This window comes from Dipodomys ordii, unplaced genomic scaffold, assembly GCF_000151885.1.
Source record: "Dipodomys ordii isolate 6190 unplaced genomic scaffold, Dord_2.0 Scaffold13, whole genome shotgun sequence".
Taxonomy (NCBI): Eukaryota; Metazoa; Chordata; class Mammalia; order Rodentia; family Heteromyidae; genus Dipodomys; species Dipodomys ordii.
Window position 1 is genome coordinate 23,105,046 of NW_012267229.1, and position 11,563 is coordinate 23,116,608.

The 11,563-nt window shown below is 49.7% G+C and overlaps 1 protein-coding gene across 1 annotated transcript in view; it reads left to right on the forward strand.

The window, feature by feature from the left end:
• Wisp2 (WNT1 inducible signaling pathway protein 2) overlaps positions 1 to 723 on the forward strand; it is a 25,632-nt gene extending 24,909 nt beyond the window's left edge. Inside the window, exons 7-8 of the mRNA XM_013010714.1 lie at positions 316 to 532; positions 586 to 723. Of these exons, the coding sequence (XP_012866168.1) occupies positions 316 to 532; positions 586 to 723 (355 nt within the window). The remainder of the gene's footprint in view (positions 1 to 315; positions 533 to 585) is intronic.
• The last annotated feature ends 10,840 nt before the right edge of the window (positions 724 to 11,563 follow it).

An 11,563-nucleotide genomic window follows, 5' to 3' on the forward strand; every position in this document is an offset into this window, starting at 1 on the left:
AGGAGGAGGAGGAAAAGAAAGAGGAAGAACTAAAAAGGAAAGAAGGAAAGAAAGGAAGGGAGGGATGGAGGGAGGGAAGAGGAGGAGGAGGAGGAGGAAAAGAAAGAGGAAGAACTAAAAAGGAAAGAAGGAAAGAAAGGAAGGGAGGGATGGAGGGAGGGAAGGAGGAAGGAAAGAAGGAAGAGAGGGAGGGAGGGAAGGAGAGAAAGGAGGGAGGGAAAGAGGGAGGGAGGGAGGGGAAAAAAAGCACCAAGGTGCAGATAGGCTGCATAACTTGATCAGGTTAGCTGTGGCTGCCAAGTTCTACCTTCAAAGTGCTCACTCCACTTTCTTACCCCTAGGACGCCAGCTTTCAGCCCTTGGTGTCTCCTGCCCAGAATGGAGCACAGCGTGGGGCCCCTGCTCCACCACCTGTGGGCTGGGCGTGGCCACCCGGGTGTCCAATCAGAACCGTTTCTGCCAGCTGGAGACCCAGCGTCGCCTGTGCCTGCCCAGGCCCTGCCCACCAGCCAGGGGGCACAGCCCACCCACAGTGCCTTCTAGAGCTGGCTGGGGATGGAGATGAGGTACCCCTGTCCCCAGCAGGCAACTCTGTACCCAGGCTTGGACCCAGAGCTGATGGCACCTGCCCAAATCCTGGCTGCAGGTGACACCACCCAGAGCCAGCAGGGCAAGAACGCTAACAAGACGCCCTGTGTGCATGAGGTCCACACGGGCATGTGACCAGGACCAGCCTCCACCCCTTCCTTCTTTTTCTGTTTGTTGGCTTCCCAGTACTGAGGCTTGAACTCAGGGCCTGGGTGCTGTTCCTTAGCTTTTTCACTCAAGGCTGGGGCTCTACCACTTGAGCCACAGCTCCACTTCCAGCTTTTTGGTGGTTAATTAGAGATAAAGAGTCTCAGGGACTTTCCTACCTGGGCTGGCTTTGAACTGAGATCTGAGGACCTCAGTCTCCTTAGTAGCTAGGATCCACTGGCATGTGACATACCCCCTCCCACCTCCACCCTTTTAATCCTGCCTAAGAAAGGCTAGACAGGGCTTCTGGCATTTCCTGGTACACCCCTGGCCTGCACACAGCACTGTCACACAAGCTCATGGATGAGTCTTCTCTTTGTCACCCCCCTTCCCACCTTACCCCCCTCCCCCGCTTCCCCAGGCCAGAGATGAACGACTATCACTTTAACACTTAGGCTGCAGCAGGGGTTCTGCAAAGTCACCCCCAAACAAGGAAGGCAGGTATGGACTTGTGCTGGTCCCCTCATCACCAGGCAGAACTCAGTGGTGAAATTATTTGTGCACAGCACAAGACAAAACCACACTGCCCAGAAGAGAGAAAGATCAGCGAACCCTACTTGGTATTTCTAACACCATCCTTGCCGAACCCTACAATGAGCCAGACACTGAGCCCGCCCATGGGGAGAAAGGCAGGGCATATGAAGGCCCCGCCCCGAGGCTGAGCCCAGCCCAGAATAAACCAAGCCAAGTGTGTCATTCTGTTTGGTGTGCTATTTTTTATTGTTACAAAGAGGGGAAAACAACAACAAAACAACACAAAGAGAGGCATTTTACATCCTCCTTCATAGTCTACCTGTGTTTCTATCAGGAGCCAAACAGGCAATTAGAAAACGTTGTATTTACTCAAAAGGGGATTTCTAAGCACTGGTGGCTCTTGTCTGTAATCCTAACTACTCAGGAGGCTGAGATCTGAGGATTGTGGTTCAAAGCCAGCCTGGGTGGGAAAGTGCATGAGACTCTTATCTCCAATAAACCAGCAAAAAGGCAGAAGTAGAGGTCTAGTGATAGAAGGCTAGCCTTGAGCAAAAAAAAAAAAAAAAGTTCAGGGAGAGTCCACAGACTCTGAGTTCAAACCCCAAGACTGGCAAAAAGAAAAAGGAAAAGGGGGGGATTTCTTCTTTGAAACTGAATTTATTGTACATGTAATTCCCACACAGTTGCACACACAAGTCATGAGCTCATGGGTGAATGAGTTATTACAAACGTGAGACCTACACCTCGATCCCAGTGTCTCTGGAGGCTCCCAAGGCCAGCCCTGTCCCCTCCTCCTGGCCAGCAACATCTAAGATGAGTTCTCTCATCTGGGTGAGTTCTGCCTGTGTTCAAGCTTCGCATAAATACAACAGTAAGTAGGGACGCTTCCGTGAGTAACTGCTTCCACCCAGAAAACAAGGCCAGGACATAGATGGGAAGCCAGCTCGGGGGCTGTGAGCTCATCCAGAAGAGGGGTCCTGGCAGGGAGGAAAGAGACCCAGAGCAGGGCACAGGGAAAGGGCAGCGGGCCTCTGCAATTCTTTGGACAGTGATGTGAAGGCAGGAGCTGAGGCCCTCTGTGTGTCAAGAGGAGGGGGTATGGGGTCAAGGTCATCCATTCAAAGATCATAGGTGAAAACCAGGCTGATCCCCCATTCCAGAGAGGAGAAACTGAGGCTGGAATTGGAGAAGCACACTTACCAGAAAAGGTCAGCTGAACCCAGGACCTTCTTCCCTTCCTTTTCCCTTCCCTTCCCTTCCATTAAATGCTGTCATTATCAAAAAGTCTCAGCTTTGGAGGTAACAGATAGGTTGATTAGGTTGATTTAGTCATCCTCTATTGTATGTATATATCACACTATCACTTTGCATCACATCAATATATGTGATTATAATTTGTCAATTTCCAATAAAATATAACTTTTTTTTCTGGGCCAGTCCTGGGGCTTGAACTCAAGGCCTGGGTGCTATCAGTCCCTGAGATTGTTTTAGTCAAGGCTAGCACTCTACCACTTGAAGTACAGCTCCACTGCCAGCTTTTTGATGGCTAATTGGAGATAGGAATCTCACAGTCTTTCCTGCTGGGCTGTCTTTGAACCTCAGTCATCAAATCTCAGCCTCCCGAGTAGCTAGGATTACAGGTATGAGGCACTGGTACTCTGCATGTCTATCTTTTTTTTTTTTAAGAAAAGGGGTTTTGATGAGGCTTCAAAGAGTAAATATGTAGTGTCATTGAAAAATTGAAATTGAGAGCTCTGGTCTCAGGATTTCCCAGTAGTTCTCATGTGGACCAGAGGTCCTTTCTCATACCCAACCCCAACTTCAGTAGTTCTCAAAGGCTGGTGCCCATATTTAGAGCATAACCCATAGCCTGGAAACTTGTTAGACATGAAGGCCTAGAAATTGGTGTCTTTCCAAACCTCCTACCTCTTAGAAAATCTGTCAAAGTACTGAGCCTGGCTTCAGTTGAGTTTGGGAAAGGAACACCAATGTACTGTTGCCCACTAGCGGGCACATACGTGCATGAACTGCGGAGAGGCCAGGAGGAAGCCTGGGAGACTAGCCCACTGCCGTCCCCTGTGGCCGCGATGGAGAAGTGCAGCCGGTGTTGGGGCAAGGCAAAGGCCTTGGTGATAGAGCTAGATCCAGAATTTTTTTTTTCTGCTGCTGAGTGGCTTTAATGTTTTTTAACACAACATCTAGGGAAGTTTATTAGTAGTTCTCTAAATGGTACACTTTTCTTTCATGCTTGTGCTGGCTTCAGAAAAGCAAGTATTATTTAATCAGATGTAGGTTTGGCCCCAAATCAGGGAACCCCCCCTCTTTCTTTCTCTGTCTCTGTCTCTCTGTCTATCTCTCTGTCTATGTCTCTCTGTGTCTCTCCTCTCCCCCGCCCCGGCAATGAATTATGGCATCAGGGAGAATCTGATCATGTCTAGGTGGGCTGGGAAACCCGGTTGCACTTGGCTCCAGCACATTGGTCTGGTCTTAAATCATGGAGCATTCACTGTCCCTGCTGGTGTTCATCAAGACAGCTCAGATCTCAGAGCTCAGATAGCTCTCTTCATCTTTGCTTTAGCCTCTCAGTAGCCTCTCCTTCCAGGGAACTGACTTTGACTTCTAAACCCCTGCTCACCTCAAGGACTGCCCTTCTCTGTCTCCTAAGCCCCCCAAACTTCTCAGTTCCTGAAACATCCCATTCAAGTCTCTCTCCTCTCCCTCCCCCACCCTCTTTCTCTTTCTCTTTTCTTATGGTGTTAGGGGTCAAATTCAGGGACTTGTACATGCTATTCAAGCATTCTCAATGACCTACATCTACAGCCTCCCTTCCTTTCCTGATACCTGCTCTGTGCCTGCCATGATTAAAGTTCAATGTGACATCTGCACTGAACTCACCCCTTCTCTAGAAGGGCAGTCAGGGATTTGAAATGGTTTCTATAAAATGCAAAACAAAGCCAAACCTCTTCTCTAAATCAACATTAATATCCTAACCAAAAAAAATTAAAGCATGTGATACAGTGCTTCACTGCTAACGAGAGACACAAGATCTAGTTAATTACCACAATTCCAATGCAGTGACCGTATAAACAGTACTTAGAGATATCTGCAACAACTTCCAAGTGATATGAAAATATCTGTGATTTCTATTGGCAACAGATCGGTACTGTTAATACTACTTTGTCATCTACAAGCATAATCAAAGGAAAAGTTAGATGTCAGAAAGAGTGGGAATTGGGCCAGGCACTGGTGGCTCACGCCTGTACTCCTAGCTACTCAGGATGCTGAGATCTGAGGATCTCCGTTCAAAGCTAGCCCAAACAGGAAAGACCTGAGACTCTTATTTCCAATAAACCACTTAGAAAACCGGAAGTGGCACTGTGGCTCAAGTGGCAGAGTGCTCGCCTTGAGCTGAAGAGCTGAAGGACAGCGCCCAGGCCCAGAGTTCAAAACCCACACCCAACAGAAAAAGAAAAAAGAAAAAGAAAGAGTGGGAATAAAGATGCAATCACTGATGAATCTCTCAATTCATTAATAATCTAAACTTGGTGACGAACTCACATAATTGGGTCCATCCTGGATCACATCCCTCCTTCCTGCCCAGGCCTCTCTGTCCAGTTCCACTATCCAATTAACATTCTCTAAGTCAAGCTTGACCCTTCACCTTAATACTGTGTTGTTGTTGTTGTTGTTATTTTGTTGGTCATGGGGCTTGAACTCTAGGCCTGGATGCTGTCCCTTAGCTCTTCAGCTCAAGGCTAGTGTTCTACCACTTGAGCCACAGTGCTACTTCCAGTTTTTCTGGTGGTAAACTGGAGATAAGAGTCTCACAGATGTTTCTGCCCAGGCTGACTTGGAACCTCAATCCTCAGACCTCAGCCTCCTGAGTAGCTAGGATTACAGGTGTGAGCCACTGGCACTGGGCTGTGTTGTTATTTAATTTCACCAACAGCTAATAATATTTATTAATAATTACTGCTGTTAATAATTAGTAAATGCTGCTATTAATGGCATCTTAAAGATACTAAGGCCCACAGAGTGGTCCAACAGCTATAAAGTTGTGGACACAATAGTCAAACAGAAGTTGTCTAACTTTAGAACCTTAACCTTGACTTCTTTATGTAGGCTGAGAGGGCTGGAAGAGGAAGAGGAAAATGAATACTGTGTTCCTAAGAAAATTCCTGCAGGTGTGAATTTGTAGCTTCTGGGATATGGGGGTATTTAATATCCTGTATTTGTTCTAGGCTTTGGGGCTCCTGCTGGAAATCTGATGCCATAAGAAATGTCCCATCTGAGAGTCTGTGACACAGCTGTCATTTGATTTGATCTCACCACAGCCCTATTTGCTAAGTATGTTAAGCAGGGTAATGCTAGCTGCTATAACAGGCCAAGCAGGAGTTTGTGGTCTAGTGGAGGCTTCATGTGATGGTCTGCAGGACTTACGTGGTGACTCCATTATTCCCCAGGGCTTCAGGGTTCTCTGCATCTAGATTGCAGCCACAGCTGGAGAAGCTCACCTGTATCCTAATCCCCTGCCTGCAGGTGATACTCCCAGTCCACTCCATTGGTGAAGAATAGGCACACAGCCACGTGTAGCTGCATAGGAAGCTGGGAAATGTAGTGCCTGGCTGGGGAGATGTCTTCCAGAAACAGCTCCACACTTGGGAGTCTTTTCCAGAATTAGTGTGGCCATGACATCTCTTCATTGATCGATTTAACCAGTGCTCTCTGTGTTGACACAATGCCACACTTCCGCTGCTGGCTAGCAGGCCCCTCCCAGTCACCCTGTTCCCTTTGGCTCTCTGCCCATACCAAGGGCATGTTCGCCAACAATCCGTTGAGTTTGTTTCCAAACTAGTCTATGCCGGTTGTGGTCTTTATTGTAAGGAGGCAATTGAATTAGATATCCTATAAGCTGGTGAAATAGGAGTGCAAAAGGAAGAGATTTCTCTTTTCATGAAAAGTCAATAAAGACTCGTCGCTTAAAAAAATACTGTTAAATTGGGTGTGGAAGAAATGATTACAAAAGATCAGGAAAGAAATAAGCAGGAGACCCAGAGGGATACTGCACTCACGTGGCTGCACAGTGTATATGGGTCCATCTGTTCTTCCCTCCCTACTTTCTTCCTTCCTTCCTTCCTTCCTTCCTTCCTCCCTCCCTCCCTCCCTCCCTCTCTCCCATCCTCCCTTTCCTTCTTCTTTCCTTCCTGCTTTCTCTTTCCTTCCTTTCTTCCTTTCTCCTTTTTCTTTTCCTTTCCTTCTTTATTTTTTTGTGTGCCGGTACTTAGGGCTTGAATTTAGAGCATTGAGCACTGTCCCTTAGCTTTTTTTTTCTCTCAAGGTTGGTGCTCTACCACCTGAGCCACAGCTCCCCTTCTGGTCTTTTATGGTTCATTGGATATAAAAGTTTCACAGACTTTCCTGCTCATGTCAGCTTTGAACTGGGATCCTCAGATCTCAGCTTCCTGAGTAGCTAGAATGAAAGGCGTGAGCCACCAGCACTAGCTGCTTGCTCCATTTTAAATAAACAGAAACTGGAAATGACTGGAAGACATTGTTTTGGAATAATTAATGATTACCATAGCATGATATATTGATGATTAGTACAGGTTTTAATATCTCAGTGACTCCAAGTCAGTGGTCACAAATCTACATTAGGCATCCAGCCCAGGGTGAATGACATGTTATTGTCATTTGTCCCCAAGATGGTACCCTCATTGTCCTGGACCCCATGTCCACACTGGACATGGGGTGATGAACGTCCGATCTCTTTAGGCTCTTCAAACCACATGGTGGGTCATCCAATGCCCACAACATTCTGGAAGACTCCACACTCCTACCAATAGCAATATTTAATGAATCGGGGAGGGGGCATCGTCTTTTCCTTCTTGCCTGATAAATCAGGCCACGGCTGCCATCGGTAAGGAGTAAATAGCTAATGTACCCAGCATTTTAAATGATCCATTCTTTTCACAGGAAAGTGAGAGAGATCTTATCAGGGAACATTTCTGGGCCCTCTGGCTCTCTGGAAAATTACTGAACTATATTCTGACTATAAAAATCAATCCCTTAAGGTCCCCATGGGCCTGCAGAGTAAACAGTGTGGAAAACGGGAGAGAAGAAATAGGGTGAAGGAGGGCGGGAGAGGTACGGAATAGTTCTTCACACATGTCTACTTGATCTTGAGGGCAGCTGTCTTTCTGGGCGGATATTCCTGTTCCCTGGGTCACCAATGGGAATGCTAAGGCTCTAGGAAGTAAAGTCATGTGTTCAAGGTGGAACTTGGGTGTGCTCACTTAGAGACCCGTGTCCTTTCTTAACTGCGACGGCCTGGGCTGGGTCCCTGTCTCACAGTTCTCTCTCTGGCTGGGAATGGCCAGGCCTTCCTGGCTCACAGAGCTAGACGGGATATGACACCATCTGAAGGTTGCTCAAGACCCAGCTGGGGATTCTGTAGTGGTCCCTCAACTTTGACAACCTGGGAACATTGGAAGAACTAACTCCAGGCCTTGTGGAGGGGTCCTGGGTGTAATACTAGCATGCCCAATGGGTCAGAGGAAAATCACTAGATCCTCTCACGTCCCCAAAGGAGAAGGGAGAGGAGGTGGCAGATGGAGGGGAGCTAGGAGGAGTTGCTCGGGGTGTTTCTGTTTTTGGTGTCTGCTCAGCTGACGACTTTCCAAGCTGAGAAACACACATCCTCAAAACTCTAACCTCTCCTGGCTTAAAATAGAGCTGCTGAACCCAAAACGCCAAACACAGGGCAGAGTCACCTGCCTGGCAGGGCTAGACAGCTCCCCCACCCCCAGTAGGCACACTTGATAAGTACCTCTCATCTATATGTCACAGGATCCTCACAGACCTGGCAGGGGAAGTATAACCTGCTAAGGTGCCTGAGCCATGTCAGAAAGGAGGAAAGTGAGGGTCTTAGAGCCCGTGGGAGGCTGAGCAGCATCCGTGACCTTGGAAACCAGACAGCCCCCAGAGGTCAAGTCCGGCCTCAGTCACAACCCGCCTGTGAGAACTTGACAAGCCAGGGTCTCCTCATGGTCCTGGGTGGTTGTGTACAGTTGCCATGGTGATGCTGTAAAGATCCACAGCACAGACAGGGTTACAGAGCTTTGGTCTTGCCCATGCTTCTGGATCAAGAAGTCCTGATACCTGTGGGCAGACAGATGAGAAGGAAAAAAAAAAGAAAGAAACAGCTACCTAGTTCAGAGCCACCTGGAAAGTGGCTTTTATAATCCTCAGTAGGCTCCAACACTGAACATTAGTATCTTAGAATCATCCTATTTCTCACATGGGGAAACCGAGGCACAGAGAAGTATTCTGTTCATGAACATCCAGCTAGAAAGTAGAAGAGCTGCGATTCAAACCCACATTTCTGATTGTGCTCATGACTAGGCCCTCAGAAATTCTCCCCCAGGTGAGGCCTGCCTTTCCATTAAGACCTAGCTGCTCCATCCACTCCCATGACCCCACAGACTCTGCCCAGGCCCTTCTTGGGCTGAAGATCCAGCTTCACTCCCTTCCCCCTACCTAGAGACTTCGGCCCAGCTTTCTGGCCCTCTGAAAACTGAGACAAATCAGAAAACCAAAGTTGCTGATGTCGTTACTAAAAATAAGGCCAAGGCAGCTGTGCCAGCACCCTTGTGCCAGGGCCCTGCTTCTGAGCCACTGCGCTGCCAGTCTGCTTCTCAGGGGAAGAAGAGGCCCAAGGCCCCCCTCTCTAAGCACTGAGTCCTGATTCTGCCTTACAGCAGAGTCCGACACAGGCCCAGACGACCACTCACTTGTGGTATTTGTGATGCCAGCTACAGCTCCTCCACAAGTCCCTGGGCTCCACATCCACCATCTCACAAATCCTCACAATCACCATCTCCTCCTCCCTATTGCTTCTACCAATGACCACACACAGGGCTGCCTCCCACGAGAGATGCATGACCTTCTGGCTCCATGCATGAGTCTCCCAGGCTCAATAATCAAGATGTATTGACAGGTCAGTGTTCCCTAACTGCTCTGAGGAGTCATCCTGTCCCTTGCCTTCTCCAGAAGCTGCCCACTTACCTTGTCTTGTGGCCCCTTCTCTCTCCTCCACACCAGCAACATCGGGCTGAGTCCTGATCACTCTTCCATCTCTCTGGCTCTCCTCCTTCCAGTGACAAGGACCTTGTGACATCCTTGGTCCTACAGTGGTCAATCAGCCACTTTATGTCATCGGGTTCTCTAGTTCCCTTTGCCATGCAGCCGAATGCATTGACAGGTCCCAGCGATACATGTGGCGTCTTTGGGGGTAGGGCGTTCTTTGGCCACTGCAGTTCCTCGTGATATAAAAAGGTTTTTTAACCTCATTCAACTGATGGGGAAACAGAGACATCCCAAGTTTTGTAATCAGCTAAAGTAGGCTATGAACCCAGGTAGTTGAATGTCATCCGTGCTTTTAACTCCCCTGTGCAGCTGGGCACCAGTGACTCACACCTGTAATCCTAGCTACTCAGGAGGCTGAGATCTGAAGGCTGTGGTTCAAAGCCAGCTTGGGCAGAAAACTCTGTGAGACTCTTATCTCCAATGGACCACCAAAAAGTTGGAAGTGGAGCTGCAGCTCAAGTGGCACATTGCCATCCTTGAGCAAAATAGCTAAGGGACAGAGCCCAGGTCCTCAGTTCAAGACCCATAAAGAAAGAGAAGGATGGGGCTGGGAAGGTGGCTCAGTGGTAGAGCGCTTGCCTTGCATGCCTGAGGCCCTGGGTTCGATTCCTCAGCACCACATAAGCATAAGGAAAAAAGCCGGAAGCGGCGCTGTGGCTCAAGTGGTAGAGCACTAGCCTTGAGCTGAAGAGCTGAGGGACAGCGCCCAGGCCCAGTTCAGGCCCCACGACTGGACCCCCCCCCCAAAAAAAAAAAGAAAGAAAGAGAAGGAGAAGGAGAAAGAAGAGGAGGAGGAGGAGGAGGAAATCATGTAGGATGCTTCACTAGTGCCTGGCCTCTGGTGAGCAATCAGTTTCTGGTTGTTGGATGGGATGCGGAGAGAGACTGTGAGGAGTCAAGCTAGAGTTTATGCAGGGAGCTGATGGCTTAGGCAGGAGCAAGCGAGGGGAAGGAGCTGCAGGGAGAGAAGCTGTAGCAGTCGAGGGAGTTGGGAATGCGTGTCAAGGCTGCAGTAGAGACCCTGGAAGTCTGGGTGCCCAGGCAGCTGAAGGCAAGGCTGCCCGCCGCTCTGCCCGAGCCTCCATGCCAGCACCCCACCCCCTCCAGCATTCTGAAAAGGGCAGCATCCTCTTGATGCTGGGGATAGTAGGTATGGGGCCAATGGAAGACTTCTCCAACACCCAGCTGCTCAGGCCAGACATCGGGGCCACGCTGAGCCATCTCCTTGACCCTCCACAAGCCCTGTTGCTTTATGTGTCTGCATAATACCAGCTTCAGTGGCAGACGAGCCAACTTGGAAATCTCAGGGGGTCAACACAATGGAGGAGAAGTCAAACAGGGTGTTCTTTTGCCCTAGGAGACAGGGGAGACAGGTGGAGTATTATGAGGGCAGGACTTCATGATTGGCACCTGTCACTTCTGCTAGCTTCCATTGGCTGTAGCTTGGTCACCTGAACTCTCCAAGGAGCCCGGGAGACTGGCAGGGCGGGCCAGCAGCATGCAAGCTCCATTTCTTTTCCAGATCCACCTACCCTGTCTTCCAGGGTCAGGGTCTGAGGCCAATCTCCTCAGCATCAATTTGGACCACGCCCACCCTCTAAGCAGCCCCGACTTTCCACCACTTTCCCTTTTCCATTTGGCAGCCTGGCGCACTTAAAAACACCAACAACAAACATCCGATCACTGTGCTATGTGTTTCTCCTACAGCCTTTCCATGGCTTTCCACAGTGCTGAGAAGTAAACCAACCAAGAACCGGTGTCAGATTTCTCTCGGATTCCCTCTGTCCCCCTCTCCACCCTGCACTCCAACGCCCTGGGGGGGTGGGGGGTCCCTGCCACACCGGCTTCAAGCCATGAAGCCATGTCCCTTCTGCTCTGAAGCAGCTTCTGGGCCTGGGATCCTCTGCCGACTTTCCTACCTGAGCTGGGGATGCCCAGCTCCCCCTACCACCCTCCCCCCACCCCAGCACAAACTTCCTTCCTCATCACGCTGCAGGGCCAGGACGACTCGGTCACCGCTCAGCTCTGCTCCCACCGGGACTCGTGTTTGCCCGCGCGGTGCTCGGTGGCTAACTCGCCCGATGATTCCCGCCCGTCCAGGCCGGGCCTGGGCTGCAGACGCCGGCTCGCAGGCGCGCCCCGCGGGCCG